This window comes from Neolamprologus multifasciatus, chromosome 20 (assembly GCF_963576455.1).
Source record: "Neolamprologus multifasciatus chromosome 20, fNeoMul1.2, whole genome shotgun sequence".
NCBI lineage: Eukaryota > Metazoa > Chordata > Actinopteri > Cichliformes > Cichlidae > Neolamprologus > Neolamprologus multifasciatus.
This window is the reverse complement of record NC_140458.1, coordinates 18,727,341-18,750,120: the sequence shown is the minus strand read 5'-3', so window position 1 is coordinate 18,750,120 and position 22,780 is coordinate 18,727,341. Positions and strand designations below refer to the sequence as shown.

General features: G+C 40.5%; 1 protein-coding gene and 1 long non-coding RNA gene across 4 annotated transcripts in view; both read left to right on the top strand.

The window, feature by feature from the left end:
• LOC146494798 (uncharacterized) overlaps positions 1–21,781 on the top strand; it is a 142,961-nt gene extending 121,180 nt beyond the window's left edge. The window contains exon 2 of the long non-coding RNA XR_014871428.1: positions 7,237–21,781. This is a non-coding gene — a long non-coding RNA (uncharacterized LOC146494798). The remainder of the gene's footprint in view (positions 1–7,236) is intronic.
• Positions 1–21,781, top strand: part of LOC146494797 (voltage-gated potassium channel subunit beta-1-like) — a 137,410-nt gene extending 115,629 nt beyond the window's left edge. Inside the window, exons 6-7 of one of the 3 annotated variants that reach the window (XR_014871423.1) lie at positions 175–2,656; positions 2,770–21,781. Coding sequence is in view for 1 of the 3 variants with exons in the window: in XM_085145098.1 (XP_085001224.1) it covers positions 175–219; positions 336–339 (49 nt within the window). In the remaining 2 variants the exon portion in view is untranslated. Of the gene's footprint in view, positions 1–174 lie in introns of all 3 variants that reach the window. The other 2 variants (XR_014871424.1, XM_085145098.1) reach the window with 2 other exon arrangements.
• Positions 21,782–22,780: the final 999 nt, after the last annotated feature.

Sequence of the window (22,780 nt, the reverse complement as noted above, 5' to 3'; positions counted from 1 at the left end):
TCCTTAAGGGTTAGGGTTAATTCAAGGTCACAGGGGAACTGGAGCCTAGCTGGATGTCATAGGGCAAAAGAATAACTTTTTGGTGTATAACATTTATTAATTTAATTGAGATTTTTTTAATAGCCACATTTAAAAAAAATCTCTCTTTCTCTCTTTCATTAACTCTTTTCCAAGAGCTGAAGCTGTCTTGGGAAGTATCCTAAAAAAGAAAGGATGGAGGTAGAGTTCTTCTGGGCCTTGTTTGTGATTGCTTGCAATTTGTGATATTAAAAGTAGATTTACATTATTAGTTTGAAATGTGTACCCATCTTTTGTGGATTTTTTTTTGTTTTCAGATGATTGGATAGCACTCTATTACAGCTCAGTAATAATATGGTAGTAGTGGAATACCAAGGGGGGCAATAATAAGGTAATAATTTGGAAATTTCCTAAGTTACTACTACTACTCAGTTACCAGAAAAAAGGAGTTGGTAATAGGGAGCTGGTAATAATCTCATTATTCAATAGTAAGTTAATTTTGGCTGATGTTTTAGCATAATATCATAGTTTTACCATTTGATAATTCTTTATATAATCCAAACTTAGGTTTCCAGCATTCAACTTTTCTTAAAAATAATAATAGATTTAAATATAGTGTTCAACGTTCTGGTTTATTAAAGGAAACATGTATGAAATTTCTGTGTAATAAGCATGAATCAGGGCTGCAAAATGCAAAGTTTGTCTGTTTCCATTTAATATCTTGTCAGTCACTGATTAAACGGGGTGAACGGGAAACACTTGTGCAAAATGCAAGAACCACCTGTTTCAAAAACATTTTTTTAATATTTAAAATGAAATGCATAAAAAAAAAGTAAAATCCAAAGCTAGTGGTAAAATATCAATGCACGTTATGTGATTATTGATTACAATATACATTTTATTTTACAATGTTCATTTATTTTAAATAGTATTTCAAAAACCTTCAAGAATAATACATATGAATACATATGTAGATATATCTCAGAAGTAAACTGAATAAAAATAAACAGCAGTCAAGAACTGGAGCGTTTATTCTTGCAAGGGAGCAAAAGCACCAAATACAAGGTTTCATGCAAGTGCTTAAAGGGGGAAGGTACCAGTGAGATTTTTATTACATTTTATCACTTCCACCCTCCTTTGCCTTAAAACTGTCACACAATACCATTTTTCCTTCTATGGGCTTCTCACAAGAACAGTTATGAGTGTGTGTACTTTAACGAGCATATATTACCTTTTTTTTGGTAAAAATTTGGGGGTTATATTTGACAGCAATTTCACCTTTGAAAAACAAATTAGCTCAGTCGTACAGCGGTCCTTCTTCAAACTGAGGCTTTTATCTAAGGTGAGATCATTTTTATCTTTTAAAAACTTCAAACGGGCGATTCATGCTTTTATTATATCCCAGCGTGACTATTGTAACTCCTTATATGCTGGAGTTAGCCAGACCTGCCTGGCAAGGCTGCAGTTGGTCCAGAATGCTGCAGCTTGTCCTTCTGACACGTACTAAAGGATGTGAACACATTTCCCCGGTGCTCGCCTCTCTTCATTGGCTCCCTGTCCGCTCCCACTGTCAATCTTTTTAAATCTTATCTTAAAACGCATTTTTATTTACTGGCTTTTAATACAGCATGAGAGTTATTTGTTATTTTATTAGGTATGTTGTATTCTTGTACAGTTTTTTTTATTATGTATGTTGTATTCTTGTACAGCACTTTGGTCAATGCTCCTGTTGTAATTAAATGTGCTAAATAAATAATTAAACCATTAACCATTAAACCATTAGTACATTGCATAATATATTTTTCCCATAAATATATAAATATAAAATATAATAAAATGGCCAAAGAAAATCTAAATACTAAATACATGAAAATACTAAAACTGAAAACGTATGTGGTGTGGGGTGAAATTATTGTAAAGAATGTAAGGCTTTTATATCCTTTAACAAGTCACTATGGGCTCCATTTCTGTCTTTACAGAAATGTTTACCCAGTCAGGAATTCCATTCAATAAAGTGTAACATCTCTCTCAGTAATTTCAAATTGATGTTACCTCTAAAATGGTATACCTCTTACTTAAAGATCCTCCAGGCTATCTGCTTCTGTTCTGAGTGAACAACCTCCAGAAAATGACTCGGAAGTGTATATACCCATGTCTCATAATCAGCCACTGGTCTGTAAATGTTTTTTCCTTTAGTGTTGAGATAGCAGATAGCAGCAGAGATACTCTGTCATTGTGGAATAGAGTCTTTCTGGTTTCTGAGCAGACCACCTGCGATCCATCAGCCTAATCAGCCACAGTTCAAAAGGAACAGCGTTGCCATCCAGATGTGATCAGATTATCAGCTTAGTGTGATAAACAGGCCGGCTATTTGTGCTCTTCCCTCATGTAATTCTCCGTCATGTGCTAACTTCTTATTCTTTTGGCAAGTAGGGAGGTGAGTATTTCCATACTCACCTGTCTACGCGCTTTCTGGTGGCTCCCATGAATCCTTTTTATACTCACCTGCCTGCTCGACGCCTTCTTGCTCCCTCGGACCTCTGTCAAACTCTAATGTCTGCCCACTCTTCTTTGGCTTCTACAACCTACCTTGAACCAGTCACACTTTTGGCCATTCCCCAATAATTTCCTACTTCAAGTAAGCCAAGACTCTGAGCTCTTTAGCATACTAGTTGGAGCTCAACACATTCTCATCACTTAACATTTTTATTGAGTTTATTGATACTAAGGTTTCTTCTCTTTCCTCCACAGATGAGGCAGTCATGGCCTCCCCCATGGCAGCTCCATATGCGGACAGCAACATTGGTTACACCAGCTATCCATCTGGTGGCATTAGAAGCAATTTGTCATAAGAAGCAGAGCTGACCAATGGAAAACACACCCCTTGGTCACTTCAAGTACCTAGTACCTAGTTATGCCACTCACTCGCACAATATATTCCACAAACTTGTTAATGATGCTTTAAGGGATTTCCTGAATGTGTTCATGTCTTTAGATCAGGGGTGTCCAAACTTTTTTCACTGAGGGCCACATACATAAAAATATAGGAGGGCCTGGGCTGGGCCACTTACTAGAAATTAGGTATATAGCCTTAACGTTAGTCTATTAAAGTTAGAAAAATCAATTAAAAGTGGTCAAATATGTTGTATTGTTGGATATAATTAAAGAAAAAACTGCCTTCATCACAGCTTTCCATAAATGGATCTTTATTGATTTATTCAGAAAAAGCTTTGGTAGTTCATTCTCAGAACAGCAGCCTCAGATTTCTTCTTAGACAGAATTTACAATACAGAGGAAAAAAAAAACTTTTTAATTAGCAGACTGTACTGGACTTAATAACAGGAGTGCATATAATTTTAGTAAATTATTCTGGTGAGTATCAGCTGCGCTGGGTATGAAAATCGGGCGATCCACCTGCGGTGCTGGTCCGACGCCACTCGTGCCAAAAATCCGGACAAATGTCACTTGATCAAGGAGCAAATCTGCATCAGATGAGATCAGCTGACTTTGCGTGTGCAGTGTGTGTTAACAAAAAAAACGCATATAAGAAAGTGGTGTTCAAAAGCAGGGTAGTGACTAGTGATGTGTTGGTCGCGAACAAAATGGCTCTTAGAGACGGCTCTTTAAAGTGAACGACGGAGCTGTGTTGTTTTTTTCTTTCTCTCACCCTCTCTCTTGCACTTTTTTTCCGCTTCACTCCGCACGCGAGCCTTGTGCTTTGCGCTGGGCAGAGGGGGGAAGGGCGGTAGTTGCACTCGCAGTAGCACAGAAACAGAGCCGGAGGGAAAGAGAAAGAGAGCCAGGGACAACAACAAGAGACAACATTGTCACATTAGAATAGTGATGGTAAATTTTATTATTTTTACTGAATTGAGTTTCAATGAGTCACTCACCAAAGTGAATCGTGTTTTTTGAATCATTTGAGTCACTGAGTCAGTTGCCCAGAGAGTGCAAAAAATACATTTTCATTTAAACTTAATTTATTTATCTTTTCATGTATATCCTACTGCTAAGATGAGTGATTGAAAAAGAAAAATAACAACTTTTATAGAGCAAAAAAAATATTTCTAAAGGGCACATTTATTTTTATTTTATTTTATTTGTATTTTCCTCAAATGTGTCAAATATATATTTTTATATATATTTAAATGTCCACTGAGCCAGGGGGCGGTAATGTGCCTTAACATTGGTTGCCAACCAAGAAGAAGAAGAAGCTGTGAGCCAGGAGGGAGGGCGTGAGTGAGTCCTGAGTGAGTCCTGAGTGATTCGTTGCTACGATTCAGCACAGAAAGGGAGGGGGTGAGTAACTCAAATGTGCTGTTAGCATGTTAGCTGAATGATGCTACTGTGAACTGAGGAGCTTTTAGCTGTGTCCCAAAACATAGGCTGCATCCTTCGGAGGACCCGGCCTTCGCGAACTACGTGGGCTGGGTCCTTCGAAGACTGAGAAGGCCGGAAGTGCGAGGCTGTGAGATTGGATGGTCTAGCGTTCAGATTTGCGTCACTGCTGTGTCAGTAGAGTTTCATAAACTCAGCCGTCTGCTCCTTGCTATCTAAAATACAACAGGACACTGCCGTAAATTCTCGACCGTCTCACACTTCTGTTTAAACAGTTTTCTGTTTGACGTTTATTCAGCTGTGTGAAAATCCCAGAGGAACCCACCCGATGGATTAATACAGTTCTATTTATCTAATAATCTAATAACTTTTATCTCAGCCAAACCAATTTGCTCCGGAACAAATAAAACACCGAAAAAAGCCAAACAATTACATTCTTAAGTTATCCGAGTGACTTATGTATCATGCTTAACCTGAGTAGTGAACGGCAGCGGGGTCTGAAAACAATGAAGCTGGGAGTCCGCTGCTCTCGCCGGCTTGAGTGACCATTGAACCCCCGGCTAGCTATTGAGTGGGTGGGTAACATATGTCTCCGAAAATGTTGGCGCAGTTTTGCAAATATGCCATGTCTTGATAAACCAAGCAGAGATTTGAAGTTTACACAGCTACTTTCTCGCCTGAAAATATATTAAAAGTTTATTTTGTGACCCAGAAAGATTGATAAGAGTAATTTTAGAACTTAGTAGTGGCCGCCATTGTTGGAAACTGAAATTGGCTGGGCCGCGCTATGAATTCTGGGATATGGTGGGCCACGAAGGACACACCTGACCCATCCTTCAAATTCGGGGAAATGAAGGACGCATTTGTCAGCCGCATTTGAAGGAGTCGACGAATTGGGACAGCCTTCGTCGCCTAATCGGCCTTCAAATGTGGCCTCCAAAGGATGCAGCCGACGTTTTGGGACACAGCTATTGTCTTGATGTGAACTTTCTACTCAGGGATTTTTCTTTCAGTTCAGAGCAGAAATGTTTTTGTTAAGAAACTGGCTGATATTTCTACTAATGAAATTAGTTTGCTAACCGCAACAGGGATGAGTCAGTGAGTCAGTTGAGCTTGTGAATCATGATTCACGAGTCAGTAAAGTGATTCTCGAGTATTGAACGATTTGTTCATGATTCTCACATCACTACATTAGAAAGGTATAGTAATTATCCACAACTATTTTTAGTTGTGGATTGCAGTGTTTTGTGTTGTTTCACTTTAAATTTGTTTAAAATTTAAATAGTTTAAAGTTGAAATGTAAATAGTTGTTTTTTGTATTATATGATTTATTTATTACATCTTATGTGGAGTGAATAAATAAAAGTATATTTACGGTGGCCCCTAGAGACAAAACACGTACAAACTCCAAAACACGTACAAACTCCGAAGCACGTACAAACTCCAAAACCCAAGAGAAGTGCTCCAGGATGCTAGGGGCAGTGTTGAGCTTTTGTTACCTAGTGGCTACACAAGCCGAGAAGTACCAACGACCAGATTTGGTATGTGGTAGTAACAGGTAAATGAACATTTTTTTAATTATTTGAATATATATGAGTGCCTGTGTATAAATACACAAAAAATACAATATGCTTTCAGTCGTGTAATTTATATGAACTAGGTAGCTCTGTTTTGGAAGGTCAGTTAACGCTAGCAATGTGTTTTGGAGTTTGTGCGTGTTTTGGAGTTTGTACGTGCTTTGTCTCTAGGGCCACCGTATATATTTTATATTGTTGTTGATAATAAATTAATTAAAGCAACAAAACAACCTGAAGAGCCGGTTGGAAGCTGAAAGAGCTGGCTGTTTTTAGTGAGCCGAGCCGAAAGAGCCGGTTCTCTAAAAAGAGCTGGAATTCCCATCTCTAGTAGTGACAGAATTGATGCGCATTATTGATAATTGATGCATGTGTACATTAACACACGGGTACTGTGGAAGATATATTTTCACTCATCTAAAGTGAGCACAAGCTTTATCAGACAGTTGCAGTTTAGTGTTGGCTGACAAGTTTTCAATGCATCGCACAACTGTATTACTGGACATGCTGACGTTGTTGAGGTCCTGCACTTTTTCCGGGCACATTATTTCGGCGACTTTAAAGAAGCAGCATTTTATGAGGTCTCCATCTGAAAAAGGCTTGCCATGTCTTGCGATGAGTTGGGCGACCTCATAGCTGGCTGTAGCCTTTTCCTGGACTTTCTAAGCACGAAAAAAAAATACTGTTGCTGACCCTGTAGGATAGCTACCATTTGCTTTAATTTCTGCTCTCACTCAGCACCAGTGTAGGATGCATAGGCCTGATGTTTGGTTTCATAATGACGTCGTACATTATACTCTTTCATAACTACCACAGTTTCAGTGCAGATCGAACAGACACACGTCCCCTTGAAGTCTTTAAAGAAATATTCACTCTCCCACCATGTCTTTAAGTTTCTGCACTCACTTTCTACCTTTCGCTTCTTTGATTCTGCCATGTTTAGTAACTCGGGGTAAATTTCTCCTGTGATTGTCCTTTTTGGTGGAGTAACTGCCTTCATCAACAGTAGCTCCCCCTGGTGTTAAAACTAAGAAGTGCAATACACTCAAGCAAAAGTTGAAGTGCAGGCCATACTCTGTTCTATTTATAGAATTTCTTGCAACGATACACAAAATTCACGGTTCGGTTCGGTTCGATACTTTGGTGTCACGGTTCGATATTTTTTCGATACAAAAAAATGTTCATGCTTTTTTAATTTTGTCATTTATTAAAATTATAAATATATATTTTAACTCAAACGTACAGTTTTTAAATTTAATGTTGCTGAAACAACAAGGGGATAAAATAATAAATCTATCTGATTGAGAAAACACTCATCTTTGGAAAAGAGAGTTTATTACAGAGAAATGGCTCTTTCCAAAATAAAAGCTATACTATACGCTTCTTCTGGGCTATACTCTCAGCAGCATATTAAACATATCAGGTCCCCATAAGGAGAATCATGTGCTAACGGCTGTCTAAATAAATGACTCAGGTAAAGTTTGTAGCATGCGTGCTTGTTGTTTTTGTCTGCTTCCACTTGTCTTTGCACTAGGATGATGTTGGCGTAAATGTGCAGTCATATTCATTTTGTTCCCGCTAGTGCTGTCAACGTTAATATGAAATTATGTTAACGCCACAACACGGCAAATCTCCATTAACGAGCTACTGTGGATCGCCCCATGCGTGGGGCTGAACGGCCAACACGTTAACGAGCTAACTGCGCTAATGCACTAGTTCCCACCAATGTAATTGAGCATTACGTGGCACATCCGACATACTGTTTTACTTTTGTCCATGATGCGCTTACCTTCAGGGTCATACCTCATATTTAGTCTGTTAACTGTCAATCTTTTTTCTTTTACTATATTTTATTAATATTTTGCTCTTTACTATTTTTTCTACTGTACCATTCTGCTGAGTGACTGTCTTCTGCTCGTCAAATACATTACATTGCAATTTTGACCCTGTACTAAACTGCATATGACAAATAAAACTGAAAACATATATACTAACAAGACAGTGTACATCACTGTCACAATAGCATTTCTTTTCATTGAAAGGCTTTATGTTTTTCCTATAAAACCCTGTGGGCCGGTCTGTAGTCAAAATACCCGGGCCGATTTTTTGTCCCAGTCCAGTCCTGGCTGACCAGGTGGCCAAGGCGCGGACTCCCGGCATAATGAATTAATTAAATACACCATTAAATAATTTATTAAATATGTCAATATTTAATATTTATTTAAATAATTATTTCCAATTTTAATTAATATTTAATGGTGTATTTAATTAATTTATTATGTCAGTCCTGGGGTTCCATAGTCTTTCGCTACTGGGGTTAAACATGATATATAAGTCACTTAGATAACTTCTAAATGTTAATGTTTGGTTTACTTCAGTGTTTGATATTCCTGAGTAAATGGGTTTGGCTGAGATTAAATTTTAACTTCATAACTGGACCGTTTTATTTAATACTTTAGTCTTACTTGGAGAGCTGTCAGTCTATTTTGAATTTCACCCGTCATATTATGAAAATGTTTCCTCCTGAATGTAAATATTATTTTATGTTAGATTTAACTCAGAGTCAGCTGTTTAAGTAAGAACAGAACTGGGGATATGATGTGAAAATATCTTAAAATTTATTTTGTGATCCACTGCCTCGTTTGAGTTTTGGATGAAATGCAGTCTGGGATATTTGCCTGGCTGTGGCTACAGTAGCTAACGAGCTGATTGGAGACCAAAACAGCCAATCAGATTTTTTTGCATCCAAGTCTGTGATTGGTTGGCTTTTTGGCAAAAGTATAACAGTGTACAGAAAGAGTTGAACGCGCAGGGGCAGAAATGTTGAGAGCGCGAGTGACGCACTGCGAGCAGGTCCGCAGAGATCTGTGCAAGAGCAAATGCAAAAGATCTGAGCGAGAGGGGCTGCTATTGTGTGTGTATATGGATAATAGCAAACAGTGAAATACATTTTTGCACACAGCAATGAATTTTGTTCACCCAAATTTAGCTTTTCTTCGCTCAAAATAAAATTCTCCTCAAGATGCAACACTTGTACTTGCAAAATTCTTTTGACGTGCGCTCAGAATAGTGGCACGAAAATATCGCTATAAATACTCACCTTAAAGCAGATCACTCTTAAGCTGTAGAGGAAATGGTGTCTCGCTAATTTTGAAGCTCATCATTTAACCTGAAAAAATTGTTTTCAGAAAAATAAATTTGAGAAAAATTATTCCTAACCATCTCATAGGCGTAAAATTATGTATAGCTACTTTTAATATCACTGATATTTATTTTGACTCTTTTTTCCAATTGATCTTTCCGTAATTACTTCCTCAAACCATGAACATGTCTTTCAGACCCTTCCTACAAGACTGCTCAAAGAAGAACTACCATTATTAATGTGTCGATCTAAATATGACCAATCTATCTCTATTATTGGTCTCTTGTACCACAAGTGTTCGCAATACCACCACTACTTAGAAAGAACTTGACTATACTACTTTGTTACAGGGATTAGAGCATTTGGTAGGTAATAAAGGTACTGAGCTCCAGTGGTTTGAAACATATCTGTCTAGCAGACTCCATTTTGTTCATGTAATTTGGGAGTCCTCTTCATACACTAAGGTTAATATAGGAATTCCACAGGATACCATGCTAGAACCAACTATTTTTATATACATGCTTCCTTTAGGCAGTATAATTAGAAGCCAAATCATACATTTTGACTGTTATGCAGATGGTATTAAACCATGAAGCCAGATAACACACACCAGTTTGTTAAAGAAAAGTCTTAAAGACACAGAGAGCCCTCTTCTGTGGAACCAACTTACAGTTTGGAATCGGGAAACACACTCTACTTTCACGATCAGGCTTAAAACTTTTCTTTTTGTATGGTTAGGGCTGGATCAGGTGTCCCTGAAATTGTCTTAAAATACAATAGGCCCAGGCTGCTGGAGGTTTCCCATGATGTGCTGAGTTTCTTCTTCCATCACCTTTTTCACTGTGTGTTTATACACCACGATGCATTTAATTATTACCTATTCATCATCTCTGCCTCTCTTCTATAGTGTGTCTTTGTCCCCACCCCAACCAGTTGCCGCAGATGACGCATACTGAAAAAAAAGTAAAGTTTTGAAACAAGGACAATGTTAAAGAAAGCATGATTTGGGCATTCTTTGATCAAATTTCATAGATATTGATGTATATTTGTATGCACCATTATAATTGGTTTATAAAGTAAGATAATTAATCCTTATTTTTCCTTTTCTGCTTAAATTAATATAATTGAAATGCATTGGAATATTCACTTAATTTCATTATTAATTAGTAATAATGCCATAAAATATTCTTGAAAACAGAAATGCACAGAAAATTTCATATGGAGAAAACTTGTTAAACCTTTATGGTCCTAATTAATTAATTAATCAGTTAATTTAAAAAAAAAAAAACCCTTCAGGTTACCTACATATTAGTTGTAGTGACAACAGACTGACTAAAAGTCTGTACACACAGTTAATGTTAAGAATTTCAGTTTTGTTTTGATTGGTTGGAGGATTTGTATAAAACGTATAAAAGTCGCAATTAGTTAATTCCTAAGTATTCCTTATTCCTTCTTATTCTTCTGTTCCCACAATTCTGGTGTAGCCTGGAAGTGTGAAATTCACTGAGGGGTGAATAACTATAATCTGACTAGTCCACACCTCCAACCACCTCACCTAAACTGCTGGTGCTTAATTTTTAGGTGAATACTTTAAATAACATTAGACACATTATATAAGTGTTATTTTACAGTCTAGCTAACCATAGCTATCAATACCAAATATATTTATGATGCTACATCTGTAGCATTGTGCTGTGTGATCAAACTGCATATTTCAGAGTGGCCTTTTGTTGTGGTTAGTCTAAGGCCCACCTGTGCAATATTCATTCTGTCTAATCAGCACCTTGACATGCCACATCTGTGAGGTGGGATGGACTAACATAGATTTAGACAGATTTGTGAACAATATTTGAGAGTAATGGGTCTTTTGTGTATGAAGAAAATGTTTCAGGTCTTTGAGTTCAGGTCTTGAAAAACAAAAGTGTTTCGTTTTTATATTTTTGTTCAGTGTACATACCCAGAATAAAGAAAGGTCATTCATTTCTTTTTGGGGCAAAAAAATGGTCTGGTGATTAGCAGCATGGCAATGATTTCCAGGGTGCACCAATGACAGCTGGGACGATAAACCTCTCTTGTCCCACATAACCTTGAATTGCAGGGGAAAGAATATGTATGGCATATTTTTGCTTACTGGACATTTAAAGTATGAATTTAATTAAGACTTTTTTTTAGATATAAAATATGCTGTGATAGAAGATCCCCTACACTCCAATGCAACACGTGTATTTATATGTATAATTCCGTTCAGCTTTTCAAAGACAGTTTTAAGTAGACCTCTTTCTCATATATATAATAATATCAGCCATAATAAAATAAATCTGGTATTTTCCGGCTAGCTTTTGATTTCTTTATACATGTTTAAGATTTTTGCATTCAAACAGGTAGTTTAGCATTTTGTTAAATACCTGTTTCAATTTCAATTAAAAAAAATTCCTTTAAGCAAAGGGGAACCTAAGGTAGGATTAACAGCATTTTCACATGTAATATTATCTCGATATGCTAAAACATCAGCCATTATTCTTATCTTATTTTTTATGACGCTATTACCATTTGAAGCCTGTCTAAAACAAACAAACAAAAAAATAGAAAATTCAAATACACAGAAACACACAGAAAAACACAGGTTATTATATTGTTAGCATGGTATTAGGCTACTATTACTAATTGGTTTTGCTTCATGGGTATATCTTTATTCCACAACAATACCCTTGGTTTTGGCCCCCTTTTTTATCCAATTACATATATTTTAGTGTAATATTGCTCAGCTGTAACTATTATGCCACCATTGTAGTACTTGGAAATTAACTGGTTACTACTCTGATATAATTAAGTTGTAATAACTTGCAAACATCCACATTATTACCTTCTTATTTCCACCTTGTTACCACTCCATTTTTACACAGCTGTATTAGAAAGTGCTGCTGATCACGGTCCAGTGCACTCTGTTGCATTTGTTTTAGTTGCACTGGTATTTAGTGTAATCACTGGTACATATTCTTCAAAGTAGAATGGGATTTGAAGGAGCCGGAAGGATAACCTAAACATAACGGTAACTATATGAAAATGACTAGTTTTGAAGTGGTTTATTGAAAAATTAAAATATAGAACCTTACAGACTGCCGCACCAGCAGATAGAATTGGGATGTTTTTTGAAAAATCACCAATATCTGGTACCTATTTTCAAACCATAGTTCTTCTAGCTTACTACTCACTATACAACTGCCCTACTTTGCATTTAGTGTAAGAGCTAGACAAGTACACTAATAATTCTGGCATGGAATGATGACAAGCCCAGACGTTACAAAGATATTTAGGTGTCTGTTCAGCTCTGGTAAGAATCTCAATGGAAGAGGTGTGATCAAATCTGTCCTCTCAACCAGAGCATACCATCTTGGTGAAAATAAATTTAAAGGTTATACAGGTTTTACATATCAGTACATAATAAAAACAACCAGGTCCTTAGCAGGTCTTAAAATTAGGTAAATGTAACCTGAATGATAAATTAGTAAGCATTACATATCATGCTATGTTATTATTATTATTATTATTATTATTATTATTATTATTATTATTATATGTAATAAATACATTGAATTGAAAACTACAGGCAAATGAAAAATGGAAAATGGTGTATTTAGTTTTGCACAGATTGTTTCTTCTTTTTGGCATTCACCCTTTCTAATTATGTAATTGGAAAGATGTGTTAGGTCCATTTGATCACATTTTTACATTTTTATGGTCTTAAAAAACTTGAAAATAGAAGGCAACTGGACTTCTTTAAGTTTGTGGAGATGTTTCACCTTTCATGTTAGAAGCTTCTTCAGTTCTAAAAATAAAAGATGGAGAGTCACAAGTATTTAACACCCGGTTTTGCTTGTCCCCTTTGGAGGCGGTCCAAGTAAGTAAAATTTCATTTATATAGTATCTTTTAAGACATACAAAGTGAATAACTTAGTTGGACTCAAGTGCGGGACTCGGGGAAGAAGCAGCAAGATGCAGAATAAGCTTTGTGATACTTTACTGACTTCAACACAAACTGAGGAAAACAATGATTTCTTAAATATGTGCAAAAGGAAATTAAGGGTCACTTGGAACACAGAGTTTAACTGGGCGAGAGACCAGCAAGCATATGGGCAGGCTGGATCTAGGGGGGAGAGGATAGATCAGGCAGAGCAGGGAACTCAGGAAGAGAATGATGTTATCCCGAGTGAGATTGTGAGATGCCTTACTTGGATTCTGAGCGAGAGGGAACCAAGGAAGTATTGAGAGGAGAAGCCTTGGTTGAGTCTCTAGAGATCGGAGGAGAAACAGAATTACCCACTTGGCATGGAATCATTCAATGAAAGTAAGACTAACAACTAGCCCATTTACCACTCTAAGAGAGCTGATAATCTGGTGAAGTGTGGATGGACGCACTGGTCCTCAAGTATGGCAGTTCATTGGAGATGAGTAGCAGGTGAACAGAAGAGGAGAGAAGGATGCTCCAGCTCCGCCCAGGTAAGGCAGGGATAGTCGCTGCCTCTTACGCTACTACTCTATCTACTCCGAGTAGCTGATCACTCTAAGAAGCCACATTCTGTGATGCCACACAGCAAAGAGCTGCCTCCAGCTCTTGATTCAGGCGTTCAGTCTCTCCATTGTTCTGAGGATGACATCCTGAACTTAAGTGCACTTTATCTCCTACAGCAGAACAGAAAGCCTTTCACACCTGAGACAGAAACTGGGGACTCCTGTCTGAAACTATTTCTACAAGGAGACTGTGCAGTTTGAAAACATGGTCTATGAGCAGTTTAGCAGTGAGCATGGCAGTCGGAGATTTCTCAAGTGCAACAAAATGGGTCGACTTTGAAAACCGGTCCACAATAGTCAGGATTACAGATTTTTTACTTGAGGGTGGTAACCTAGTTACAAAGTTCAGCACAATATAGGACCAGGGACGATTGGGTACAGAGAGCGGATGTAATAGACCAGATGGAGGCTTAATTCTGGAGAAAAAGTAAAGGCTGACACATACTCCTTGGCCGCAGCCCTAGCATGGGCCTCAACCCGAATGACGACTACTTGAAGTGGCACCTGGGACCTGTAGTTAATTATCAAACCTCAAAATCCTGGGATGTTAGCTGGTCCTTCATGGAGTCATTGAGGAAATTCAAGAACGCTCCATGGAGTATGTCAACGGCCCAACCAGAACTAGCCCCAAGTGTGCGGAACTTAAAGACATGCTCGTTCACACATTTGTTTCCCTGCCGAAGGGCCAGTAGGCGCTTTGCACTGTGCCCCCACTGAGAGGGTGAGCAAAGGATGCCTTAAGCTTCTAAACAAACTCTTAGAATGAACATATAGAAATGGCTCACGACAGTAAATAAGCCTCTGCCCACATTAGACCCTTATCTTGTAAGTAGCCGACCACAAAGGAATTACAAAGGCATCATCAGAAAAAGAGCAATGCGACGCACAAAGGCCAGCTAGCACTGGAGCAGGAAACTGACCTCCCCCGAGAAAGGCTTGTGAGAGAATGGGTTTCCATGGCTAAGCAGCTGCATCAAAAGCCTTACGCCACCAAGTGTAGTTCAAAGTGTTGAATGCAATGGTGTAAAGTACGTCACTGCTGGACTCTAGAGAAGCCAAGACGTGGAGTGATGAATTACACTTCCCTGTCTGGCAATCTGATGGAATAGTCTGGGTTTCACAGCTGCCAGAAGAAAAGCACTTATCTGATTGCACTGTGCCAAGGGTAAAGTTTGGTATGGAGAGGATTATGGTGTGGGGTTTTTTTTTCAGGAATTGGTGTTGAACTCTTAATGCTTTGGCATACTGAGACTTTTTGGACAATTTCATGCCCTCAACTTTGTGGAAACAATTTGGGGATGGCCGTTCCTTTTTCTGACATGACTGTGCACCGTAGCAAAAAGCGCGGTCTATAAAGCTTGGTGTAGAAGAACTTGACTAACCTGCACAGAGTCCTGATCTCAACCTGTTAGAACCAGATTGTGATGAATTAGAGCAAAGACTGAGAGTCAGGCCTTCTTGTCCAATGACAGTTTCAGATATCATAAATGTGCTTTCTGGAAGAATGGTCAAAACTTTCCATAAATACAGTGTCAAGGCAGACACACATTTACTTCTGGCAAAATAGTGTATATTTGAGAGTGTGCAAATGAAGACCGAAGCCAAAAAGATAAAGAAAGTCATTGAGTTTCCTATTTCAAACTTTCGAACTCAAAATAAAACATGAGGTGGATACTTCTGAACTTTATGGTGGGGATATTCTTGCACCTTCTTTTCTCATTGCTTATCCTCACCTGAAAGGTGTCATGACTTTTCTGAGGTGAGGTGAGGTGAGGTGATGAGGTGAGGTGAGGTGAGAAGGAGCAGCTCTTGTGGTGGCCAGCAGGCTGTCCCTATCCTATCTGTCAGTGTCATACAATGTATGTGTTGTTGCTGAGTAGACATGCTGCAAATCAATTTCCTATTGGGGACAATAAAGTCACCAATTAACCATAAGTTACCATGAGCTGCTGGTTAAAGAGAGTTAGAAGCACTGGTTAATGGGGGGTGAGCACCCTTTTAAGGTCTGGACCAACCACAAAAACCTGTCCGCCTACAATATGCTAAAGGTTTAAATTCAAGATGGGTGAAGTGGTCTCTATTTTTTGGTTAGTTTTGGGTTGAAGGGTCTAGAGGTGTAATAAAATGCCCTTAATGGAATGACAGAGGAGGGTGTGAGATGTGGGATGCTTGAAAGAAGAGGTCAATCAAACATCTCCAGTTTCTTCCTCTTGTTAGTTGGAAATTATTATTTTATGTCATGTCAATTAAATGCTGAACTGTCTGTGGAGTGAGAAAATGTGACTCAAGATCGTCCGGGGTGTGTGAGCTGGCCCCAAATCTCTGGAGTCGGATCCATGATTCCACACTGAGCGCTGTTTGCCTAGTAAAGCAAGAGCCGTCCAGAGCTATTACTTACTGTACAGTTTCTAGGAATGTTAAGCCTGATACCCTTTCCTGTCAGTTTCCCTTGAGCCCTATCAGTCCTCCTCTGAACCCATTTTGCCACCCTCCTACATTCTAGGTTGGAGATTGAGGACCTGATTAGACAAGCCCAGTCTTAGTTTTGAACCCCAAGCTGGTTGTTTGTGCCTTCATCTGGTGGCTTCACACCAATAAATTCACCTGTCACCCCAAGGTTGAGCGTATTACTTTGTCACTAAAGCATACATTTTAGAGGCCTACTTCAGAAAACAATGGCAGTAATATCCCTGCCTGTTCAGTCTACACTAGAAGTATGACCACTTCACAGTTCCTCTCTAGTCAGTTATTGCCATTACCCACAGCCAACCGTTCTTGGTTTATATAGCACGTAATTTTGTTACTGGTGTCACGGTACCACCCACTCAAGGTTCTGGCTACTGGGATGCACAGGGTGTGAGTTGAAGGTCCTCCAGTTGTAATAAAATGCCCTTAATGGAATAACAGAGGAGGGTGTGAGATGCAGGACGTTTGAAAGAAGAGGTAAATCAAACATCTTCAGTTTTCCTGTGTTCTCCCTCTTGTTAGTTGGAAATTATTATTTTATGTCACGTCAGTTAAATACTGAATTATCTGTGGAGTGAGAAATTGTGACTCAAGATCGACCGAGCTGCATGAGCTGGCCCCAACTCTCGGGAGTCTGATCCATGATTCCACCTTGAGAACCGTTTGCCTAGTGAACCAAGAGCTGTCCAATTAAAGCCACACGTCTTCCCATACCTGGCTGCACCCACCTGGAAAAGTGTCAGGGTTCCTGGGTCGTTGACCCAGTGTTTTTGGTTTTGTCAGGTTCAGTTTATTTCTCACTCATTTACGTTGCCTGTGTGTTGTGTTCTAGTTATTTCCATGTATCATTAGTGAGATTATGTTTAGCTGTGTACTCACCGGCCTCTCATCATTACCATCAGCCTGTGTATTTAAGTCCTCAGTTCCCTTCTGTTTGTTCTTGTGTCATTGTTGATGATGTTAATTCTATGTGTTCAGTTCAGTCAGTCAGCTAGTCATTTCAGTCAGCCATCTTATGTTCTGCTCATCCCACTCACTATAATAAACTCCATCAACTCTCACCATGACTCCTACATTTGGGTCCCTTCTTCTTTTCCTCTCATCGATACACAAAGCTATTAATTCCTAAATAAATTATGTATGATTGAAGGAAAGCTATCATGACTTTTTCATTCTCAGCTAACTCCAAGTTTCCCCAACCTTAGAAACAGTTCCTTTGCACAATGACTGAAACTAGCACCACTGACAAATGCATATGCAAACTGTTATGACTACTGACCAATGACCACTGATCACTGGAGCACAAACTGGATGTCATCAGGATGCTACAACACAGGGCAAACACTATCCCCACATTAACAGTGGCCAGGGAAGCAGAAAAACATCAAGAAGGCCCTGATTAAATGTGATTATCCCAGCTGGACATTATTCAAAGCTGGGCACCTAAAGAAAGCTCCAGGTGATCCAGGAGAGAAGAAGGACGACTGCTATCTAAGCGAAAACCCTTAATGATGCTCATTTGATCTCAGTGAGTCACATGATTGGGTGGGTAAGTTTCACAATGGGTTCACCTGAAACCTTGCCTGATAGTGACCTACACCCGTTTTTAAACCAAGACTAATCACACTAGATCAGAGATTTTTCCACACTCTCCTCTGTCCCAGATAATTTTTCCTTTTCTCTTTCACAGATTTTTTTGTTCAGTTTCTGCAGTCAGTTTTGCCACGCTAGCCTCTCAGGAAACTATTTTTCATTTGTAAATACATTTTCTAAAGTTTCTCCCGTTGTGCTGAGTTTGAATTTAGCAGTGTGGGAGAGTAACGGAATACATGTACCACCACTACGTATTTGTTACGGCCCTAGCTGGGCCTCCTGATACTGCCCTTGTGTGGGCGTGGTGTTTTTCTCCACCTCCTCCTCTCTTGCTCCACCCCTCTGTCTCTCTCTTGCTCTTCTCTCTCCCCAGGACACAGCTGCTGCTCATTGGCCTCGTTTACCACCTGGGCCCAGTCAGCAATCACCTCTTTGAGGTTATATAAGCTGGGGATGGACTGGATGTGGGAGGGTGGCTTTCTCTGGTGTCTCCGCTTTGAGTGCTAGGTGTGTGATTGTCCTGCCTACGGTGTGGAGTGGTAGGAGCAGGTGGGAGAGGCTTCTGGTGGTTTTCCTCTGTGCTGGTCAGTGTGTGATACTGGTCTAGGTGTGGAAAAGGCCTGCTGTGTGTGTCCAGCCCCACTGTGCGTAGCTCTTTGTGAGTAGCTCTTAACCGAGCAGTGGTTTAAGTGTCGGTGGCCTCCATTATTTTGTTTGGCCTGCCTAGTTATTGCTAATAGCAGTGTTGCTGTCTTTTTCTGTTGAAGCCTTATAGTTGTTTTCTTTGTTGAAGTGGTCACCATCTCTTTGGGTTGACCTGTCTGATTTATCATTAAAGCAGCGTTGCTGTCTCTTTTTGTTGTTACTGTTTATATGAATATTGAGTTAATTGATTATAATAAAGATATATTTTGTGTTAAATACCTCTGCCTGGCGTTCTTTTCATTTCAACCCGGATCCAACTGTTACTGTCCCCCACCCTCTTCGCCTAGCTTTCATGTGGGAACGTAACAGTATTTAAAATACAAAATATGAGTAACTGTATTCCGTTACAGTTAGCGTTTATAAGGGTGGTATTCAGAATACAGTTACTTTGTTGAAATAAATGGATTGCACGGCGGTCTTTTCCTGTTTCATATATTAGGCTATGCCCTCTTTTGGTAATTGCACGCTAGTGGGAACCCAAACAAAAGAATGTTTGGGTATGGCAGTCTGTGCTGCAGGGAGAACCATACCCGTTATGTGTCTGGCGAGGAATACTTTTCTATATGAGCTCGCTGCTAAAAGTGCAGACTTACTTAATGTCCACCCTACTGTTACTCATTTTATATTAAAATTTAAAAATCTAGTTGGTATTGGTATGGCGAGTAACCTTCAGTAATAGCAATAAATTACACCACAATAGTACATTCATTAGTTGTAAAAAGCATTATAATATATTAGGTAATCCAAAGTATTCAGAATACATTACTCTCATTGAGTAACTTAACTGCTACGGTTGACATGGAGGACTCACACGCAGGACTCCGAGGTTAGATGCACACAAGAGAATTTATTTACAACGTCCAAAGGGTGTATATACAAAAAGGTGAGGGGATAGGGCTCCAGGGAAAGTTCTTGAAACCACACACAAAACCAGAGTCTCTCTCCGACACTCGTCACACAGGAAGCACAGGGGAAACAGTCCAGGGAGTCTGTACACAAAGAAATGCTCGTTAATACAAAAACACTAAGACATGGGAAAACACTTGCTTATGCTTGACTTCACTAACGTGAGTCACACAACAATCCAGCGAAGAACAGCAGTCACTCCCTGGCTTAAATGCTGGCCACACTAATGAGGCTCAGGTGTTTATTCTTCTGAGGGGCGTGGGTCGAGGGTGTTAAACCCTCAATGAGCTCTGCCCTGGCGAGAGAGAGAGCGAGAGAGAGACCGAAAAGCAGAAACAGATGAAGGTCAGAGGAAAGACTGACCTAAGCTCCTAGGAAGGAACAAAACTCCTTCCAGACCTGAATTGCGGACCCCTGTCCGAGACTATGTCAGCGGGAATTCCATGGAGACGGAAGACGTGCTTTGTCAGGAGCCGGGCGGTTTCAAGGGCTGCGGGGAGCTTAGGGAGGGCAACAAAGTGAGCCGCTTTAGAAAAACGATCAATGATGGTTAGAATGACAGAGTTACCTGACGAAGGTGGCAAACCCATGATGAAGTCGACAGCAATATGAGACCAGGGGTGGCTTGGCGTAGGTAGGGGCTGAAGAAGACCAGAGGACGGTTGACTAACACTCTTGCTCTGAGCGCAGACTGGACAGGCAGCAATCTATTCGTGACATCCTTGGGAGGGCCACCAGGTGAAGCGTTGAATGAATGAAAAGGTGTGCTGGGCCCCAGGGTGGCAGGTGAATTTGGCTGTGTGAGCCCAGTGTAGTATAGATAGATTGGATTTTATATAGCACTTTTCAAGGCACCCAAAGCGCTTTACAATGCCACTATTCATTCACTTTCGCATTCACACACTGGTGGAGGCAAGCAACGGTTGTAGCCACAGCTGCCCTGTCTACTGGTGTTGGCCAGTAGGCAGTAGGGTAAAGTGTCTTGCCCAAGGACACGACGACCAGGACAGAGAGCCTGGGGATCGAAACGGCAACCTTCCGGTTACAGATGCGCTTCCCAACCCCCTGAGCCACGGTCGCCCCACGTAGTACCTGAGACCGAACAGATGAGGGGACAAAGAGTAGTCCAGGAGGACCTGTTCCAGGGTCTGGTTCTGTTCGTTGGGCCTCCTTAATGGCGGATTCTATCTCCCGGGTCAGTGTCCCGAGCAGTGTCCTCGGAGGTGGTGAATTGGCGAGAGAGAGCGTCGGGTTTGGTAATGCGGGAACCAGGCCTGTAAGTTATAGTGAACTGAAATCTTGTGAAAAACAGGGCCCACCTGGCTTGTCAGGCATTTAGCCGCTTCGCCAACTGGATATATTCCAAATTTTTATTTTCAGCCACAAACGGCTGAGCCGCGCCCTCCAGCTAGTGGCGCCACTCCTCCAGGGCGAGCTTGATGGCTAACAGCTCCTTGTCCCCAACATCATAATTTTGTTCTGCAGGAGTGAGACGTCGAGAATAGTAAGCACAGGGATGGAGCTTACCATTTTGTTGCTAGGAGAGTACGGCTCCCACCCCCTTGTCCGAGGCATCCACCTCAACAATAAACTGCTGGCTGAGGTCGGGTTGGACGAGGTTGGGCGCCGAGGCAAAATGTTCCTTCAGGTGCCCAAAAGCCTTCTGAGCTGACTCCTGCCAGCAGAAGGGAACCTTGGGTGAAGTGAGTGGCAGAGCAAGCTTACTATAGTCACGAATGAAACGTCAGTAAAAATGTGCAAAACCCAAGAAACTTTGGAGCTGCTTACGGTTAAGCAGCTCCGTAAGCAGAGCTGCTTAACAAACGGTTAAGCATTGCTTACGGATAGTCAATGCACAGTCATAGGCTTTTGTCTTTCTTAGTAACAAAAAAGAAACCCGCAGCAACAGGGGATGATGACGGGCGAATTAGACCTGCGGCGAGAGACTTGTTAATGTTTTCTTCCATGCTTTCTCGTTCTGGCTGTGAAAGACTGTATAATCGGCTGGTTGGGAGTGGTGCACCCAGGAGAAGTTTCAGAGTGATTACCAGAGAGGGTTAAGGATATTGGCTCCGTAATGTGGGTGATTTCCGGGAGACGCTGACCACTGAGGGCGGTGAATTGGAGTGAGTAAGCAACCGAGGCGTCAATAAAATTTTGCTCTGCCCCAGAATCAATTAGTGCATGGACCTGGTGGGAAACTGAGTGAACAGTTAGCTTAGCCACAAGCATTAAACGTGGAGGGGACCATGAACAGGAAACCTCGCCCACCCGTACTCTCCTCTCTACTGGCGGGTGCAATCTTTTGGCTGTGCTGGACAAGAGATGGCAATATGGCCTCTGCGGCCACAGTAGAAGCATTCACCGGCCCTCCACCGACGTTGTCGCTCCTCAGGAGATGATCTGGAATGCCCAATTTACATGGGTTGCTCACCCTCGTCCTCAGAATTCCTGTCCCGTTTTCCCACGCCACTGCCTGCGTGCCATTTCCCCGCATCCTAGAGGCCTCTGGGAGTTGTAGTCTCTTGCTCCGTGACACGCTCACATGTGTTCATCCACCTTTACACACAAAGTCATAATATCAGAAAGAGTCACAGGCAATTCTCTCATCACCAGCTCCCTTTTTAGCATAGGTTAGTAGAGTACTTATCAACGCTTGCTCACCCCACCCGGTCTCCTCAGCCAAGGTCCAAAATTCAACCGAGTAGTCGGCCATGCTCCTTCCCAACACTGGAATTTAGAGTCCCATTTGTGTCAAAACATGACACAGAACTCTTGTCTAAATCTCGATCATGGTCAGCATTGCTCACTAATGCAATTGGTATATCGGTACGTTATCATGGTGCTTTGTTACCAATAGGAGGCTTGTCTGCTATGATGATCAATAAGTGAATGTTATTTACTTACTAATACCAGCTGTGTTTCTACACAAAGCAAAAATAATAAATGATCTTATAAAGCATTGAAAGCAGAGCCAGCTGCATCTTGCCTCATAAGCTTTGTCTCCGATAAGTTTACTGAGAAAGACCCGAGGTTCATCTGCAATGTGCATATGTAAGCCACCAGAAAACAGTCTGAGATGAAAAGACAGATATCCCTTTTTTTTAATCTATGTCTATTTTTAGATTTGATGAGGTAAGCACTACTTGCCTTCCTTGTCAGAGCAGAACCCTGCTGGTAATGACCCAAATTCATTGAGGTCAGGTGACCTCAACAGGCCACCTTAGCTTACATGATGACTCACATGAACAATAGTTGGTCAGCAACCCCCAGGACCACCACCAAAGGGGACAATAGGAGTCAGTGAACAGGAGGGAGGACAAACACATAGGAATTTGCGTTCCTTTTATATGTATATATAATAAAAATAATTCCTCTCTTACCCCTGCAGACGGTCTATCCTCAAAGATCGGGTCCTTTACCAGAGGCCCGGCGGCTTGAGGGTCCTGTGCAGTATCTTAGCTGGATC